A 20,037-nucleotide genomic window follows, 5' to 3' on the forward strand; every position below is an offset into this window, starting at 1 on the left:
ATGGGAATCAACACCCATGTTGAGCGGGGAAGCAATTACAGAAGCCAGACCTTCCACTTTCTGCACCCACTATGACCTTGGGTCCATACTCCCAGAGGGTTAAAGAATAGGAAAGCTATCAAGAGAGGGGATGAGAAATGGAGTTCTAGTGGTGGGAATTGTGTGGAGTTTGACCCCTCTTATCCTATGGTTTTGTCAGTGTTTCCTTTTTATAAATAAAATAAAATTAATTTAAAAAATAAAATAAAAATCAAGGCAGACTTGGAATAAAAACAGAATTCTGTTGAAGGACAGAGCCTTCAGGCCAGAGATATTCACTATTACACCAGTCCCCTTCTTTCTTATTTATTTATTTATTTATTTATTTTTCCTTTTGTTGCCCTTGTCTTTTTTATTGTTGTTATAGTTATTGTTGTTATTGATATTGATGTTGTTAGATAGGACAGAGAGAAATGAAGAGAGGAGGGGAAGACAGAGAAAGTGAGAGAAAGATAGACACTTGCAGACCTGCTTCACCACCTTTGAAGCAACTCCCCTGCAGGTGGGAAGCCGGGAGCTCGAACTGGGATCCTTACGCCGGTCCTTGTGCTTTGTGCCACATGCGCTTAACCCACTGTGCTGCTGCCCAACTCCCTCAGTCCCCTTCTTTCTTACCAGCATTCTCAGGTCCTCCAGAAGGCATGCATGTCTACTTTAGATAGCACTAGCAAACACTGCCTCATTTTTACTTCTTTTTTAAATTTTATTTAGTAATGAATGACAAGTCAATTGGATAAGGGGGTACAATTCCACACAATTCCCACCACCAGAGTTCTCCATCCCACCCCCTCCATTGGAAGCTTTCCTATTTCCTAAAGGTTTTGTAGAATTCATTTGTAAAACCATCTGGTCTTGGACTTTTATTGTTGGAAAGGTTCTTAATAACTTTTCAATTTCTTTGTCTGATAGGGCCATTTGGGTTTTGTAGTTCTTCCTGGTTCAGTTTTGGAAGGGTATATGTTTCCAGAATTCTTCCATTTCTTCCAGGTTCTCTAGCTTGGTGGCCTATAGTATATAATTGTTCATAGAAGCTTCACATAATTTTTTGAATTTCTGTGGTGATATTTCTCCTATCATTTACAATTCTATTTATTTGAGTCTTCTCTCCTCACCCCTTTTTTTGTTTTGTTTTGTTTAGTGAGTCTGGCAAAGGGTTTGTCAGTTTTGTTTACTTTTTCAAAGAACCAACAACTTGACTTCATTGAACTTTTGTATGGTTCTCTTATTTTCGATGTTATTTCTTTCTGCCCTAATTTTAGTCATTTTGGTCTTTCTGGTTCCTTTGTTCCTCTTCTATGTCTTTAAGACATGCATTCAGGCTGTTTCCTTGAGCTTTTCCTTGTTCCCTAATGTGTGCTTGTAAGACTATGAGTTTCCCTTTAAGTATGCTTTAGCTATGTCCCGATATTTTGATAACTCATGTCTTCATTTTCATTTGATTCTAAGAACATCTGAATTTCTTGTTCGAGTTCCTCTTTGACTCAGTGGTTGTTAAGCAGTGTGTTGTTGACTTTCCATATTTTGGGTCTTTTACTAATTTTCTGTTTGTTGTTAAGTTTTACCTTTAATTCCACTGTGGTCTGAGAAAATTCTTAGAATGATTTCAATGCTCTTGAATTTGTTCACACTGTCTTTGTGGCCTTAACATATGGTCTATCCTTGAGGATGTTCCATGTGGATTTGAAAAGAATGTGTATTCCAGTTTCTTGGGGTGTAGGACTCTGAAGATGTCCAGAAGTTCTAGTCTATCTATCTCTTCGATTAATTCTCTTGTTTCTTTGTTGATTCTCTGCTTAGATGATCTGTTTAAGTGTGGTGTTGAAGTCTCCTACTATTACCATGTTACTGTTAATGCATTTCTGAAGCTCTTTCAGTGTTTGACATATTTAGATAGGCCCTCATTAGGTGCATAGATGTTAATAATTGTTAAGTCTTCTTGTTTTTTTTTTTTTTTTGATTCTCAGATCACTATGTAATATCCATGCCTATCTTTTCTTACTTTATTTTAAAGTCTGTTGTGTCAGAGATGAGAATAGCTGTTCCTGCCCATTGTGGTCCATTGGCTTGTGTATGATAGTTTTCCATCCTTTCACTTTGAGTCTGTGTTTGTCTTGTTAGGTGGGATTCCTACAGACAGCATTTGGACAGAGTTTGTGTGGATCATTGAGAACTCGGTAGATATCTTGCCATTCTCTTCTGGATTTTAGAGTTTGTGTGGAGAAGTCTGCTTGTAGTCTTAATGAGTTTTCCTTTTATGTGACTTTTTGTTTTTCTCTTGCAGCCTTCAGGATCCTTTCTTGATCCTTACTTCTTTCCATTGTAACTATGATGTGTCTTGGTGTCTTTAGGTCTGGGTTGACTTTATTTGGGACTTTCTAAGCTTCTTGAATTTTAATGTCCTTTCTGTTGTTTAGGGTGAGGAAGTTTTCTTCTTCTGTTATTTCCTTTAAGATGATTTCTTCCCCTTCCTCTCATTCTTCCTCTGGTAGGCCAATTATGAAAATGTCACCTAACTTGAGGTCATCCCATATGTCTCTGGTGTTGTTTTCAGTGTCTCTCAATCTCTTCTTTAGCTCTTTTACTTCTTATTTTTCTCCAATTCATCCTCAGTCTGGCTAATTCTGTTTTTCTGCTTCTGTTATTCTGTTCTCCCTTCCATCAGCTTCCTTCTTCAGCTCAGCTATTCAGTTACAGTATTAGCTTGTTCTACTAGCGGACCTTTTAGCTCAGCTATTTGAGCATTCAGTTCTCTAATTAACTTGAGATAGCTCATGTTTTCTTTCAGGATCTCATTGGTTATTTCCCTTATTTCTGATAGTATTTTCCTCAAAAGCTTTCATCACTCCTGTGATTAATGTATCAATTAATGTTTGGATATTTTCCTCATTTTTAGTTGCTTCTGGCTTACTTAGAATTTCTTCTTTTTTTAATTTATTTATATTCCCTGTTGTTGCCCTTTTTTTTTATTATTGTTGTTGTTATTGATGTAGTCGTTGTTGGATAGGACAGAGAGAAATGTAGAGAGAAGGGGAAGACAGAGAGGAGGAGAGAAAGATAGACACCTGCAGACCTGCTTCACCACCTGTGAAGCGACACCAGGATCCTTATGCTAGTCCTTGCGTTTTGCGCCATGTGTGCTTAACCCACTGTGCTACTGCCCGACTCCCCTACTTAGAGTTTCTTCTGGGCTCCTCTCCTGACTCATTTCTATAGTTGATTTAACTGTTTCTGATTTAACCTTTTTTTTTTTTTTTGGTGTGTAATTTTATGTCTTGGTTGTTGCTGTTCAGTTATTGTGTTGTGCAAGGGAAAGCCAAACTAAACCAAAGTCCTCTCACAAAATGATATTGCTAATACAACAACAGCAACAAAGGTGAAGATTAACTGAACCAGAGAGCAGGAAAAAAATAAATGAATAAGATGAAAAGGAAGTAAAAGAAACAAAAATGAACAAAAAGCTCCAGCTAGACTCAACGAAATCCCTCCCACTACAGAGAACACCGTCCACCACCAGCCAATACAACAAAAGCAACCAGAAAAGCTTAATCAAGCCAGAGAGAAGGAAATAAATAAATAAATAAACAAATGGCAAATGGCACGAGGATCCCGGTCCGATCCCCCGGCTCCCCACCTGCAGAGGAGTCACTTCACAGGCCTGCAGGTCTGCAGGTGTCTCTCTTTCTCTCCCCCTCTCTGTCTTCCCCTCCTCTCTCCATTTCTCTCTGTCCTATCCAACAGCACTGACATCATCAACAACAACAATAATAACTACAACAACAAGGGCAACAAAAGGGAATAAATAAATAAATATAAAAAAATTAATGGCAAATGAAAACACAAACAAATCTTTGGAGCCTTAGTCATGACAGTCTGTTTGCATAACCAGTTTGCTATCTACCCCTACCTCTCTCCCTATCTCTGTCTAAAATAATAATAATAATTCATTGCTGCTGTATTGTCCTCCATCTAAATACATTGTCACTATATACTTCATTTCCCACATTTGCAGATAATTTGTTGATTTCAGTTTTAATTATCTGCTCCCAGATAATACAAAGAGGCCCCCTAGTCTCATCATATAAAGTCTTTTCATATGACAGTGTGGCAGGTGTGTGTTTACTGGAATGGTTTCTTTTCAAGAACTATCTGTGATATATGAGTCTGACTGACTTCCTTTTCTTAAGAATGGAACATCTCTAGGATAATTTTGAAGCCTGGAACCTTTTGTTTGTAGACTTCCTATCACAGGTCTTGTCCCTCTACTATAATCTCAGTAGCACAGAAGTAGCATGAGAGAAATTAGAAACTTTTAGATAGGGCTAGGATTACGCCATGGACCTTGTTAGCTCCTATGCATTCATTAGTCTTCTGCTACAAATTAATGGTGCAGCTTGAAAGGTAGTGCACCAGCTAAGCACAGTACTTGGAAGCATAAGATCCTATGTTTGATCCCTTGCATAGTACATGCCAGAGCGCTGTTCTATTTCTGGATTTTTTTTTTTTTTTTTTTTTTTTGCCTCTAGGGTTATCGCTGGGGCCAGCACTATGACTCCACTATCCTTGCAGCCATTTTTTCCATTTATTGGATAGGACAGAGAGAAATTGAGAAGGGAGGGGGAGATAGAGATACCTGCAGACATACTTCACCGCTTGTGAAGCGACGCCCCCTGCAGGTGGGAAGGCAGGGGCTTGAACTGCAATCCTTGTGGAGGTCGTTGTGCTTTGTACTATGTGTGCTTAACCCGGTGTGCCACCACCCGACCCCCAATATATCTTTTTTTTTAATGGTTGAATAAATGAATAAAAACCAAGTAGCCACACTTCATCTGAGAAGGCTGAACTCTTTTCTTTAAATGTGTGTGTGTGTGTGTGTGTGAGAGAGAGAGAGAGAGAGAGAGAGAGAGAGAGAGAGAAGAGAGAAAGAAAGAAAGAAAGAAAGCAAGCAAGCACTGGTCACACACATTGAACTTGGAACATGGCAAATTCAAGTCCAATTCTCTAGCACAGCAGCACCTCCTGGGCTATATGCCACACTCACTCTCTTCTTCTGTGTTTACTTCTTATGACTGGATCTCTTGGCCTCCCCTCATCCCTAATTATATCTTTCTCTTGGTACACTTCCTGGTTGCATTCCCTGCCTTCTCCATAGTGCTGCACACAATATGTGCTTACACACAGTGCACACACACAATCACACAGCAGGTTTTACAATGCTGAGAGTAGAGCTGGCCTTCAGAACTGGAACCACAAAGTTTTTTTCCCCAGTCATTTTGTTGGGGGGATGAGGGGACAAAGGGATTAATGGTTTACAGTACAGTTATTGACACATGGGTAAAAATTTCTCATCTTCCTGTGATAGGTATTAACAGAACACTCTCACCCCAAATTTAGATCCTTTGCCACCATAATGCAACAAGATCCCTGTGCCCTCTCCACCCTCTCTCCCCACCCTCTCTCCCCCTCCTTCCCCAGAGACTTTTGCTTTGGTGCAATACAGCCCTTTTTTTTTTTTTTCCTTAAAGATGTATCTGTTTCTTAAAGAGAGACACAGAGAACAAACACCAGAGCATCAGTCTGGCATATGTGATACCAGGGATCAACTGAAGACCTCATGCATACAAGCCCAGTGCTCTTTACCTGTGATGCCACCTTCTGACACAGTTTTTTAATGAGAGGGAGAGAAAGAGACCAGAGTATTGTTCAACTCTGGCTTATGAAGATTGAACCTGGGAGATCTGGGCTTCAGGCATGAAGCACACAGTCTTGAAAGGCATCTCTCTCAGAGATGAAGCTCTTGGCCAAGCACTTTCATCTTTGTCAGTCAGCATCTCTATCAGGCAGCTTAGCTATCAGGAATTCCTAAAACTTAATGAGAGTTGCTTATAATTAGGGTAAGCATAAAACTTGTCACTCAAATCCAACAGGTTGGAGAGTGCTGTGAGTAAATGAGCTGTGACTGTTCTGGGCAAATGAGAACATATGGCCCCTGCTGTGTAATGGGATACAAGAGCTATATCAGCTCCTCTCCCCACCTGATTCTCTCATTATTGTTTCTGGCATTAGAGGAGATTCAGGGTTACAGGTTTTTTCTTAAACAGCTTTTTTCAATAATTTATTTCTAGCCTTGAAGTAATAGCTACTCTACTAGCAGAAGCTCTGCTGGTGCTTTTAAAACTGAAACTACTGGTGAACTTGCCGTGGCAAATAAAGTATTGCAGGTGCCTGATGGTAAAAAAAAGGACCTTAGGTGGTCTGGGAGGTGGTGCAGTGGTAAAGCTTTGGACTCTCAAGCATGAGGTCCTAAGTTCGATCCCCAGCAGCACATGTGCCAGAGTGATGTCTGGTTCTTTCTCTCTCCTCTTATCTTTCTCATAAATAAATAAAATCTTTAATTAAAAAAAAGGACCTTAGTTGGAGGGTGAGAATATTTTGCAGACATTTATCATGAAGAGATGAGAAACTGTACCCATGTGTTAACAACTATAATATAAACCATTAACTGCCCTCAAATAAATAAATAAAAAGACAAAATTAAGTGGTTTGGGATATGGCACAGTGAGTAAAGCACTGGATTCTCAACCATGAGGTCCTGAGTTCAATCCCCAGCAACACATGTACCAGAATGATGTTTGGTTCTTTCATTCCTATCTTTCTCATGAATAAATAAATAAATTCTTTATATAAAAAAAGACAAAATTAAAGTGCAAGATCATCTACTACTTGCTTAATTATAAAAGAAGAAAGTGAGTGTCCCTCATTTCAGCAGCCTTCTGTCCTATGTTTTACCTTCTCTCCACCTTACCTGTCTTTGACTGGTTGCTAAACCAAGAAGATTCAATCTGCCATTTCTTCAGAGGGAAGGACATAAGCAGATAGCTAGTCCAGAAATGTTAGCAGATACTTCTCAAAGTGGAAGAGTCAGAAGAGCTCAAGTTCCTAAACCTGAAACTTAGAAAGAAACCACTTGTCATTAATTCTTCAACCCTTCCCACCCCTGCCCTGTGTGTCACCACTCTCAAATTCACTGGACAAAGGGAATGGCCTAATTCTAATTATAAATCTAGGACCCTCTTGCTCTTCGAATTGCTTTCCTATGAAGAGGAGATAATGAAAGGTTGATAGCTAAGGTGCTTTGGAGTCTTGTTAGTTATGCAGTTCATTATGTTTACTTATATGAGTTCATTTTTGCTAGAAAATTGAAATGTAAATGTCAACAGTCATTGAAGCATGACCTAGCAGTGGCCATGGAACAGGACCTAGGAGGATACAAAATAGTGTGGTAGTAATAATTCATAGCACTCTGTTATATTACTTTCTGATTTTACAGAAATACAGAATTGACTAAATATAATAAAAACTCAGGTTTATTGAGAACTGATCACATACTTGACTCTGCTCTGAGTATTTTACATCCATTATATTTCATTTAACCCTAGTGTACCCAGTGAAGAAAGCATAGTTGTTAATTTTGATTTTAAGAAAAGGAAACTGGGGTGGGGGGGAGATAACATAATGGTTCTTGCAAAAAGACTGTCTTACCTGAGGCTCTGAGGTCTCTACTGAAAGCTAGAGCTGAACAGGTCTCTGGTTAAGAGAGATTGGAGGCGAGAGAGAAGGAAACTAAGGCACACAGAAGTCAAGTGAGCTGGTCAAGATCACACAGCTATAAGAAGTAGAGCAAAAATTAAAATTCAGGAGGTCTGGCTGGTTCCAGAGCCCATTGCTTTTTTTTTTTTTAATGTATTTATTTATAATATGGAAACACTTACAAGACCATAGGATAAGAGGGGTACAATTCCCACCCACAGAGCTCCGTATCCCATACCCTCCCCCAATAGCTTTCCTGTTCTTTAACCCCATAGGAGTATGGACCCAGGGTTTTTATGGAGTGCAGAAGGTGGAAGCTCTGGATTCTGTAATTACTTACCTGCTGAACATGGGCGTTGGCAGGTTGATCCATACTCCCAACCTGTCTCTTTCCCTAGGGGGGCAGGGCCCAGAGCCCACTACTTTTAACCAATAACCTATTCTGCTTTATTAGTGAGACAAGAGGATACATTTTGCTTTAGTTAGTTTGGACCACATCTGAACCATTGACACCTTTCTAGAGTTCAGGGCAACCTTTGTTCCTCGTTTAGTTCAATCTCAGCAATTTATAGTTCTTACTTTGCCAGGTATGGATAGAATAATAAATGAAGTTGTTTCTCCAGTGCCTGACAAGAAAGAAATCTGTTGGGGCCTCTACAGTTTCTTATGGCAGGGTGTATTCACCCCAAGTACCTCTGAAATCCAAGTTAAGGGAAGCAGGGGTAAGAATATAGAGAATATTGGGAGTCTAGCGGTAGCGCAGCGGGTTAAGCGCACATGGTGCAAAGTGCAAGAATCGGCATAAGGATCCCGGTTCAAGCCCCCAGCTCCCCACCTGCAGGGGAGTTGCTTCACAGGCGGTGAAGCAGGTTTGCAGGTGTCTATCTTTGTCTCATCCTCTTTGTATTCCCTATTTCTCTCTGTCCTATCTAACAACGACAACATCAATAACACCAACAATAACTACAATGATAAAAAAAAAAAAACAAGGGAAAATAAATAAAAAAAGAATATAGAGAATATCACTTGTTCTTAAACGCATATGACACACAGACTGTGCCTCAGACAGACCTGGGCACTCTCCAGGGTCTGGACCACTTCTGTCCATTTCCACCTTCACAGGAGAGAAGCTGCTTGAAGGGCAAGTGATCCAGCTTGAGGATGGGACCACCGCATACATTCACCAGGTGACATTGCAGAAAGGTGAGGGCACTCCAAAGCACCTTCATGGAGCAAGGTCAGGCGCCCCTGCTGAGGGACCTTCCCCATGGCACCAAGCTCCAGAGAAAGGCAGGCATTACTCTCATTACAGAACCTCTGGCCTTTGAAGATGGACAGCCTGTGCAACTGGAAGATGGCAGCGTGGCCTACATACACCACACACCTAAAGGTGGGAACATGGTTATCACCACTGGTGGGAAGGAGGAGAGGTAGAAGTAGGAGAGGTTGGGGCATGGAGTGGATAACCTGAGAGCTGGAGCATAGACATGGGAGTTGTGGTCCCTGAGGTCCATATAGGCTCACCTGGATTAGTAACTCCTGTTTCCAGGTACAGAGGAGCAGCTGTTTCCGCCTCCAGGAGGCTGAGAGTTGGGTGATATTAACATGGTCCTCAGCGGTAGCTTTGGCTCCAGAATAACAGGTTAGGGCTTTAAGTAACACCTGAGTACATCATCTAAGACCAGAAGGAAAAACTTAGTAACATTTATGAATGTAACTTCTAAGGTGTTGTTTTATTTTTTTTTTAATAGGACAGTGAGAAAATGAGAAGGGGTAGGGGGAGAGGGAGAGAGAGAGAGAAATTGAGAGAAAGAGAGAGAGAGAGAGAGAGAGAGACCTGCAGCATTGCTTCACCATTTGTGAAACTTTCTCTCTACAGATGGGGACCAGGGCTTGAACCCAGGTCCTTGAGCATAGTAACATGTGTGCTCCACTGGATGCACTACCGCCAGGATCCTCTAAAGTTCTACAGAATAGTGATTTAGTCCTTCCACATTTTCTCTTTCTTTCCTTCTTTCTTTCTTTCTTTCTTTCTTTCTTTCTTTCTTTCTTTCTTTCTTTCTTTATCTCTTTTTTATTGGGGGATTAATGTTTTACAGTCAACAGTAAATACAATAGTTTGTACATGCATAACTTTCCCCAGCTTTCCACATAACAATACAACCCCCACTAAGTCCTCTGCCATCATGTTCCAGGACCTGAACCCTCCTCCCTCCCCACCCCGCTTCTCTACTTTCTTAAGTGGGGAAGATGGAGAGATAACTCAGGTAGGATATGTGCCATACTGTGGGCCCAGCCCAGGTTTGAGCCCTAGTACCACATGGAAATACACAAGTACTAGGGAAAGTTTTGTTGTGGTGATATTTCTCTTTATTTGAATGAAAAAGGGGGCCTTTCAGCCATGAAATCACACATATGTGAGGCCCAGGCTCTGCAAAAAAAAAAAAAAAAGAAGAAGAAGAATAAAGGAAGGAGAAAAAAAATTCTTAGTGACTACTAAGCGCTAGGTATGGAGCACATAAGAGTCTAGTGGAGGAGATAGAAGTGAAGCAACCAAAAAAAAAGAAAGAAGTGAAACAACCCATCTGTTACACATGAACTAATAGTTGTGAACAAAGGATCAGACTGTGAGGGAGGGCTTCTCTAAGAAAGTGGAAGAGCATAACAGGGAGAATTTAGTGCTCCAGACAGGAAGAGCAGTGTATGTAAGCCCAGAGACAGAAGGAAATGAGGAGGGAAAATATGGCACCTTCAAGTAACTACTAGAAGCTGGGAAGGAGAGCAGAATAAGTAAGATGAAATTCAGTAGAGAGGAGAAGGTCAGAACACTCAGCCATGAGTGTCAGATGAAAGGTCTTGGTCTTTATCCTGAGACTAGTGTTATCATAAGATAACACTATTGCGTTTTTTTGTCCGCAGGGGACTAGGAGAGGGGCCAGGCACCACCAGTTAGGAAACTCACCCAGTTCTTGCCCTAGTGCAGTGTCTGGGCTAATCACTTGTTCCCTGCAGAGGGCTATGACCCCAGCACCCTGGAAGCCGTCCAGCTAGAAGATGGCTCTACTGCCTACATTCACCACCCTGTGACAGCATCAGACAGCACCATCCTGGCAGTGCAGACAGAAGTGGGCTTGGAGGATCTGGCCACGGAGGATGAAGAGGGCTTCAATGCAGACACAGTGGTGGCCCTGGAGCAGTATGCCAGCAAGGTGGAGCCTAGCACTGCCCAGCAGCTTTCTAAACCCTGCATAGTCACCTCCCTAGAGGGCAAGAAAGGGCCTGTGCTCAGCATGGCCTATACTACCTACCTCCTTTGTCCCTCTACCCTGGTCCCCTCGGCTCATCTTTCCCATTTCACCATCCAGGCCGTACGTCACAGCCTGACCAGGCTACTGACATCTGTTTACATTCACTGCATTAATGCTGTCTTTGCAGAGGGAAGGCAGCTATAAGAAACAGTGGTATCTCTGTACAGTGGGAGTTTAGACCCAGCTTCACTTGCTGTTGTAATAATCTTCTGTGCTGCCTGAGAAAACCTTTGCCAATGACCTTTATTAGTTTTTCAGTCCAGTGAGGTCAGATGTTCTCAAATTTATTTCTTCTCTGTGACTCATTTAGTCATGTGGGAAAGTAGCCACGACAGGCAGTGACGACGGGGAGATGAGCAGAGCAGCTGGGATTCTTGGAACACAAGGTCCACACAGTAGCTCGACTGCAAAGGAGAAAGCTTGGGTCTCCAAAAGTCTGTCAGCCCAAGTTCTCTGCAGAAGCCACAGTCCTCTTCATGAGGAAATGGTTACAAAGATCTATCAACTTTTCAAACCAGGGTGCTTCCTCTCCCAGGATGAACTGCAGACTCTCATGTGGATCCAGCAGGGTTTCCTGGAGTACTAGTTTTACCCAAAGATGAGGACAGTGGTTTTTATAGTAAAACTAGTATGGGGTGGGGTTAGATAATATGATTCTACAAAGAGACTCATGCCTGAGGCTTCAAAGTCGTGTGTTCAATCCCCTGCACCACCATAAACCATAGCTGAGCAGTGCTCTGTTAAAAACCATATCATAGGGAATCGGGCAGTAGTGCAGTGGGTTAAGTGCACGTGGCACGAAACGCAAAGACCAGCGTAAGGATCTTGGTTCGAGTCCCCGGCTCCCCACCTGCAGGGGAGTCGCTTCACAGGTGATGGAGCAGGTCTGCAGCTGTCTTATCTTTCTCTCCCCCTCTCTGTCTTCCCCTCCTCTCTCCATTTCTCTCTGTCCTATCCAACAACAACAACATCAATAACAACAACACTAATAACTACAAAAATAAAAAAAACCAACGGCAACAAAAGGGAAAATAAATATTTTTTAAAAAACATATCATAGGGAGTCGGGCAGTAGCGCAGTGGGTTAAGTGCATGTGGTGCAAAACACAAGGACTGGCATAAGAATCTTGGTTCGAGCCCCCAACTCCCCACCTACACAGGAGTCGCTTCACAGGTGATGGAGCAGGTCTGCAGCTGTCTTATCTTTCTCTCCTCCTCTCTGTCTTCCCCTCCTCTCTCCATTTCTCTCTGTCCTATCATGACAGCATCAATAATAACTACAACAATAAAAAACAAGGGCAACAAAAGGGAAATAAATAAATTAAAATATATATATCATAGAGGAAATTCTTCTGTCTTTTCAAAATGAATCATACTTTATTTTCTTTTATACTTATTTTAATGAGGGGCACACAGGAGGAAAGAAACAGGGAGAGAAACAGACACAAGAGGGACAGGAGTAGATAGCATAATGGCTATGCAAAGAGACTCTCATACCTGTGACTACAAAGTCCCAGGTTCAATCCCCTGTACCACCATAAGCCAGACCTAAGCAGTGCTCTGGTCAAAAAAAAAAAGGAGCAAGAGAGAGAGAGAGAGAAACACTGCTCAGGTCTGGCTTATAGTGGTCCTGGGCATTCAGCCTGGGACCTTAGGACCGGGGGTGTGAAAGTCTTTTGCATAACTATATTATGCTATCTCCCCAGCCCTGAAGCATACTTTATAGCAGGCCAATTTGGACTATACTTACTCCTATCCATATTCCTTGAGGTATGTTTTAGAAGCCAAATTTGAGAGTTGGCTACTGATAGGCAACTGGCCTTTAAATTATGGACTCTGAGGGAGTCGGTGGTAGAACAGCGGGTTAAGCGCATGTGGCGCAGAACACAAGAACTGGCTTAAGGATCCCAGTTCAAGCCTCTGGCTCCCCACCTGCAGGGGAGTCACTTCATAAGCGGTGAAGCAGGTCTGCAGGTGTCTCTCTTTCTCTTCCCCCTCTCTGTCTTCCCCTCCTCCCATTTCTCTGTCCTATCCAACAACGACATCAATAACAACAATAATAACTACAACAATAAAACAAGGGCAACAAAAGGGGATAACTATATATATATTAAAAATAAATAAATAAATTATGAGCTCTGAGATCTGCTCTGGCTTTCCCTCTGGGTAGTATGAGCTTGAGGCATCACTCCCCTCCCAGGCCTCTCTAATATGATGAGATGGGTTCAGATGACCCCTGAGGTCACTTGAAGTCCTGATATTTTTTTTGATACCTTCAATTGCCTTGATATAACTAGGGAAACATGGGAATGAAACCTGAATGCCTGAGTGGGTTAGCCCACTAGTGACAACTCGTCACCAGTGGCACCTCCCCACCAGCTACGTAAGTGCCCATGAAACTGTGTCAACTACTTGACCCTCTGACCTGGAGCTGACTAGACAGACCTTGTGGTTCACTTGATGTCATGCTTTTATTCCTTCTCACTATGGTGACAATAATGATGACTTCTCCGTCTCCATTTTCCTCCTTCTCCTCCTTCTTCTAATATTGGGGGGAGGGGTTTAACCAGATCATCATTCTAGCACATATTATACCAGGGATCAAACTCAGGACCTCAGACTTGAGAGTTTAATGCTCTGTCCACTGTGCCACCTCCCAGGTCATGATTTCTAGAGTTCCGTTTCAGGAGCTCTTAGTAAAACCAAAGTGCCCTAGTAACAAAAGACTGAGAGACAGTCCCTTCAGGACACTGCCCCAGAAAGCAGAAAAATATGGCTCTTTTAAACTATCGGCTGGTATGAAATAGGTGGCTCTAGAATTATTCCAGCAGAAATGAAAGGGAAGACTTGAATTAGCAGGATGCTGTGGTCAGAGTTGAGATGTCTGGTGAGCACCCGTATGCCCCTTCTCTGGGTCCCTCTGCGGTTTGCTTATTGTGACTGCCTTACACCAGTAAACCTAGATGAGTTCATGTTAACAGGTTTGTTTGCTTGTTTATTTTGGTTTGGTTTTTAATCAAAGCACTGCTCAACTCTGGCTTGGCTTTAATTTTTTTAATGTTTAAATTATCTATTGTGGAAAGAGACAGAAATTGAGAGGGGAGGGGGAGATAAGGAGAGAGACAGAGACTCCCGCAGCACTGCTTTACTGCTCCCACAGGTGGGCATCAGGATCCTTATGCATGGTAACGCGTGAGCTTAACCAGTTGCACCACTGCCTGGCCCAACCTTTAATACTGGTGAACCTAGGTGAGCTCATGTGAAAGGCCTGTGTTAGTGAATGCCTTCTCTGAACATGGGTTTCCCACAGTGGAGAGTTGGGTTTCTCCCATCAGAGGGTAGAGGTATCTAGAATTGCAGCCTCCTTGTTATGTGCTGTTCACTGCCCACCTTCCCATCTCGGAGATGCCTTTTGTGGACCCTCTTCCCACCTCTCCCCTCCCTTCATTGAGGAAAAAGCATAGGGACTCCAAGATTTTTTTTCCTCAGGTTCTGCACGACAGCCAGGTTCCCCATAATGGCAAAGGGCAGCAAGTTGGAGACAGAGCCTTCCGCTGCGGCTACAAGGGTTGTGGGCGTCTCTACACTACCGCTCATCACTTAAAGGTAATGGCAGTGTGAACAGGGCTCAGCCTTGCCAAATTTCCCATAGAATTCTGCTTTCCCACTTTGATGAGATTCTGGTTCCTGCCCTCAAGTTGCTCATTGCCTACTGGAAGGGAGAAATGAGTGTATAGAAATGTCAACACTGGGGTCTCTGACAAAACATAGAGGAGGAAGGAGAATCAAGGAAGGTCATTTGGAGGAGGTGGCCAGCATTGATATTCTGAGCTCTCAAGAGAACTGAAAAGCCCATTCATACTTCTGAAATACATGACTGTTCATCTTCACAGGTGCATGAAAGAGCTCATACAGGTGACCGTCCATATAGGTGTGATTTTCCCAGCTGCGGAAAGGCCTTCGCCACAGGTAACCTACCTGGATAGAAGCCAAAGGTGGACCACCACTTCTTACTAAGAGCCCAAGACTCTAGATTAGCTTTGAGAACTCCTCCAATGGAACCCAACTCCAGGCTGCCTTCCCAGAGAAACTGCTGTCAGTACTCTGACTCACAGGGTACTCTCTCTGGAGGAAACCTGTTCTAACAGTAAGAGGCAGCATGGCCCAGGCCAGCAAAGGGGATCTGAGGGCATAGTAAAGGGACCCTCCTTCTTAAGTCAGCTCTGACTCTGGCCAGCTATGGAGTGCAGGCTGGGTCACTGTATCTCCGTGGGCTTCTCTTTCCCTCTGAAATGAGGACCTTTCACCTTAACTTCTCTAGGTTCCCTTGCCCTCTCTCATTCTGAAATAGCACCAGCTGCCCTGTAGAGAAAAGGAGAGCAAAGTGGCCTTTTCAGCCCTATGTACCTGCTCAGGAGGGATGGGCTAGAGGTAGACACAGGCTTCTTGTGTCTAAGGAGGCACGGCACAGGTACACCTTAAGATGGAGCACCTGAGTCGGGAAGGTGAGACCATGAAAGAAGACCCACTGCGTGATCTTTTAACACCCCCACCCCACCGTGGACAGGATATGGACTGAAGAGCCATGTGCGCACACACACTGGTGAGAAGCCATACAAGTGCCCAGAGGAGCTATGCAGCAAGGCCTTCAAGACCTCAGGCGACCTGCAGAAGCATGTCCGGACCCACACTGGTAGGCTTGCCCCTGCCTCTGCATAGGAAAGGGAACACCACTGCCTTTCCAGGGTTGGGGCCGAAGCCCTGAGCTATTCCTGTTCCTTGCTCCCTATCCTGGCAGGGCCACCCTTCCTGAGCCACCTCACATCCTGTCTCCACAGGTGAACGCCCATTCCGGTGCCCTTTTGAGGGCTGTGGCCGCTCCTTCACCACGTCTAATATCCGCAAGGTACATGTGCGCACCCATACAGGGGAGCGGCCCTACACCTGCCCTGAGCCCCACTGTGGCCGTGGCTTCACCAGCGCCACCAACTACAAGAATCACGTGCGCATCCACACAGGTGGGCCAGCTGGCATGCGAGGAACTCTTCCTCTGAGCCCCCGACCCCCTCATTTGGGCTTCTGACCTGAGACACTTTCTCAGCCCTTCTCTGCTGGTCTTCAGGGAGACAAGGGGCTTCTGTGCTTCTGGCTATATCCCTTTAGTCACTGTCTAACTTGCAGTGAGCACTTTCTTCATTTCTCGATAAGTCCGGGCTGACAAGTGTTACCATTCCTCTCTGAGGTCCCTCAGTGCTCTGAAACATCTCTTTATGTGCTCTCCTCCCACCCCACCCCCAATTTACCCCCTTCTAAACTCTCAGGGAAAGGCTAGGGTCAGGCATGGGGGAAGCATAGAGAAGTAGCATCTTCAGCTCCTCACGTTACCCACTGTCCATGACTCCTTTGTATCCTCCCCCTTCCCCTTGTCACCTCCCTTGTTCAGCCTTTGTGTCATCTCTCAGCCACATTCCCTCACTCTCCTGTAGCACCTGACACATCAGTCATCCCTCTCTGTCTTCTGCCTCATTTGTTCACAGACCTCAACCTTATAGTCCACCAGTCTTGCCACATCCCCCATTTTATCTCCACCTTGTCTTTGGGGTCAACAGTCCCTCCCACCCTCACATCCCCTGTGTTCCTCTGACTTATCTTTCCAGCTCTGTGTATTCAGAGCCCCAAGTGTGTCCCTTCCTCTCCCCTCCCTCAACTCCCCCTTCACCAGCCCTGTCCCCCAGCTGTGTCCCTTTAGTTTCCCCCTTGCCAGCCCCAGTCCCACCCCCCTCACAGCCCAGTGTCCCCAGGGGAGAAGCCATACGTTTGCACGGTGCCAGGCTGTGGGAAGCGCTTCACCGAGTACTCGAGCCTGTATAAGCACCATGTGGTACACACACACTGCAAGCCCTACACCTGCAGTACCTGCGGCAAGACCTACCGGCAGACCTCCACCCTGGCCATGCACAAGCGCAGCGCCCATGGTGAGCTGGAGGCCACGGAGGAGAGTGAGCAGGCCCTCTATGAGCAGCAGCAACTTGAAGGTGAGGATTGTGGGCAGCTGGTGAGAGTGGGTAGAATGAAGTGTTCCCCGTGGCCATCTGGTGGCAGGCGTCAGCTTGGGTTCTCCTCTCCCAGCCGCCTCTGCAGCCGAGGAGAGCTCACCACCCAAAAGGCCCTGCGTTGCTTACCTTTCGGAGGTGAAAGAAGAAGGTGATGACATCCCAGCTCAAGTGGCCATGGTGACCGAGGAAGATGGAGCCCCTCAGGTGGCTCTGATCACTCAGGATGGTGCCCAGCAGGTACAGGCCCAGGGGCAGCAGTAGTGCAGGCTGGTACCCTCTCTCACTGTCTGGGGAGCCCCAAAGTTCTGACAGCCTCCCTTCCCACCCAGCTTCTGGTTTTTGTTTCAGTTTAGCATTTTTGGTTTGCTGTTGCTGTTTTTTTGTTTGTTTTTTTTTCTATTTTTGGTGCTGGGGATTAAACCCAGAACCTCATACATGAAGTGTGTACTTTACCACTGAGCTATATCTTTCACCCCATGGATTTCTCTTTACAGCCTATGGATTTTAGAGAGGCGAGACTGAAGATATCAAATATAACATAGCCTGTCTTCCTCCTCATGATTCCAGCTCAGCCTCTGGAACTTCTTAACCACAATTAAAAGTTTCTTTCTTTACATGGAGGCTGGCAGGTCCTGATCATCTGAATGAAAAACTTGGATGTCCTTCTCAAGAGAGCCATGTTGATGTAGTTGTCAGGACATAGTATGAGAGCTGGAAGCCTGTGGTTTCTTTCTTTTAAAAAAATATATAACTCCTTTTTTAAATATCTTAATTTTTATTATTGGACAGAGACAGAGAAATTGAGAGAGGAGATAGAGAAGGAAAGAGATAGAGACCTGAAGTCCTGCTTCACATGAAGCTTTTCCCTTGCAGGAGAGGACCAGGGGCTTGAACCTGGGTCCTTGCACATTGTAAAGTAAGCACTTAACCAGGTGTGCTACTGCCTGGCCCCTGAAAGCCTGTGGTTTCTTTCTTTCTTTCTTTATTCCCTTTTGTTGCCCTTGTTGTTTATTGTTGTAGTTACTATTATAGTTGTTATTAATGTCATTGTTGTTGGATCGGACAGAGAGAAATGGAGAGAGGAGGGGAAGGCAGAGGGAGAGAGAAAGATAGACATCTGAAGACCTGCAGCGACACCCCCCCCCCCCCCCCGGAACTGGGATTCCTACGCCGGTCCTTGCACTTTACGCATGTGCCCTTAACCTGCTGTGCTAACGCCCAGCCCCAAGCCTGTGGTTTCTAACCAACAATATAACTGAAGCCTTGTCAGTCCCTTCACTTTCAAGCACACCTGTTCTCCTGGAGTTGCTTTGAGAATACAATTAGGTGGAGACACTGAGTTGCTCTGAAAAGAACCCTGAGGTAAATAGGTGGTCAGTATAGTTGGTCAACAGAGCTCATCCAGTATAGCCCCCTTTGCAGCCTACTGAACTTTCTTGTCCCCGACACCCTCTGTCCCTGTATTAATCAATAAGCTAAGACCCTCTGGGAGAGCAGATGCATCTACCTTAGGGGCTCTCAGACAACCCTTTTCTGCACTCCCAGCTCATCATCTGCCTTCCTGTTGGCAGGTCAATCTGTCCCCAGAAGACCTGCAGGCTCTTGGGAGTGCCATCAGTATGGTGACCCAGCATGGCAGCACCACCCTCACCATCCCCAGTCATGACAACGACCTTGCCACATCTGGCACACATACAGTCACCATGGTCACCGCTGATGGCACCCAGACACAGCCCGTATGATTATGTGGTTTGCTTGGGGTTTCTTCTTGTCCTTCCTTTCTGGGCCCAGGGACGGGGGCTGAGGGAGGGAAAGAGAAGGGGGTGGTTTAAATGATGTGGGGCAGGTTAAAGTGCAGGTGAAACTAGTTAACTTGATACACACATACACACACACACACACACACACACACACAGTCTTCCCCACAACTCGGCCATGAGCAGCTCTCATCTTGAAAAACTTTTTTTTAAATACTTAATTTATTGGACAGGAACAGAAAAATCAAGAGGGAAGGGGGAGATACAGTGGGAGAAAGAAATAGAGACACCAGGAGCTCCAGTGGCGCAAATCAGTTAGCGTGCAGTACTTATACAGAAGAGAGACACCTGCATCACTGTTTAAGTGCTCAGAAAGCTTCCCCCCTCTCAGGCCTTGAACCCAGGTTCTTGCACACTGTGACATGTGTGCTCAACCAGATGCACCACCAACTGGCCCCAAAAGCATTATTTTTTTTTTAGCAAAGCATAATTTGCTTTGCTACTTTGGACAAATAAATTTTCTATAAACCTTATTATACTTCTGAATGATGTTATTAAATTATCTTGGGGCATTTTAAATACCTGTCCTATCATTTAACACCCCTAAATTAAATTGGACTGTAAGGGAAAAACAGAACTTCACTTAGCTCTGAACTCTAACTGATCCGACCTATAATGATTTTATCTTCTCTCCTTTTAGTTTCTCACGGCCACCTTGCTTGGAGGGATTTTTTTTTTTCTTGGATTGGAAGGAAAAATAGTAAATAAGTTGGAAAACGTTCTGTATTTCAGGTCACAATCATTACCTCTGGGGCTGTGGTGGCTGAGGACTCAAGTGTAACTTCCCTGCATCACCAACAGGTGGCGCTGCTGGCCACAGCCAATGGAACTCACATTGCAGTACAGGTGGGTAGAAATCTGGGTAGGGAGCGGGGGTAGATAGCGTAATGATTATGCTTGAGGCCTCCTCAAGTCCCAGGTTCAATCCCCCGCTCCACCATAAGCCAGAGCTGAGTAGTGCTCTGGTAAAAAAAAAAAAAAAAGAAAAAAGAAAAAAAAAATCTGGGAAGGCCCCACAGAGAAAGAGGAACAAGGAAGGGGCAAGAGAATTTGGTGGCGATCTGGAAGAGAAGGACATTTGGCTTAAAAGAGCACATGCCGGGAGTCAGGAGGTAGTGTAGCGGGTTAAGCGCACACGGTGCGAAGCGGAAGTACCAGCGTAAGGATCCCGCTTCTAGCCCCCAGCTCCCGACCGAGGGGAGTCACTTCACAAGTGGTGAAGCGGGTCTC

The 20,037-nt window shown here is 44.5% G+C and overlaps 1 protein-coding gene across 5 annotated transcripts in view; it reads left to right on the forward strand.

The window, feature by feature from the left end:
* ZNF76 (zinc finger protein 76) overlaps positions 1 to 20,037 on the forward strand; it is a 45,530-nt gene that overhangs the window by 22,893 nt on the left and 2,600 nt on the right. For 2 of the 5 annotated variants that reach the window (XM_007532792.3, XM_060189662.1), the window contains exons 3-13: positions 8,749 to 8,829; positions 8,939 to 9,016; positions 10,639 to 10,835; positions 14,424 to 14,540; positions 14,828 to 14,903; positions 15,502 to 15,627; positions 15,773 to 15,952; positions 16,736 to 16,969; positions 17,064 to 17,227; positions 18,562 to 18,726; positions 19,540 to 19,653. In XM_007532792.3, coding sequence (XP_007532854.1) covers positions 8,749 to 8,829; positions 8,939 to 9,016; positions 10,639 to 10,835; positions 14,424 to 14,540; positions 14,828 to 14,903; positions 15,502 to 15,627; positions 15,773 to 15,952; positions 16,736 to 16,969; positions 17,064 to 17,227; positions 18,562 to 18,726; positions 19,540 to 19,653 — 1,532 coding nt within the window. The remainder of the gene's footprint in view (positions 1 to 8,748; positions 8,830 to 8,938; positions 9,017 to 10,638; positions 10,836 to 14,423; positions 14,541 to 14,827; positions 14,904 to 15,501; positions 15,628 to 15,772; positions 15,953 to 16,735; positions 16,970 to 17,063; positions 17,228 to 18,561; positions 18,727 to 19,539; positions 19,654 to 20,037) is intronic. The other 3 variants (XM_016192414.2, XM_060189663.1, XM_060189664.1) reach the window with 3 other exon arrangements.

The sequence above is a fragment of the Erinaceus europaeus genome, chromosome 4, assembly GCF_950295315.1.
Source record: "Erinaceus europaeus chromosome 4, mEriEur2.1, whole genome shotgun sequence".
Classification (NCBI taxonomy): domain Eukaryota; kingdom Metazoa; phylum Chordata; class Mammalia; order Eulipotyphla; family Erinaceidae; genus Erinaceus; species Erinaceus europaeus.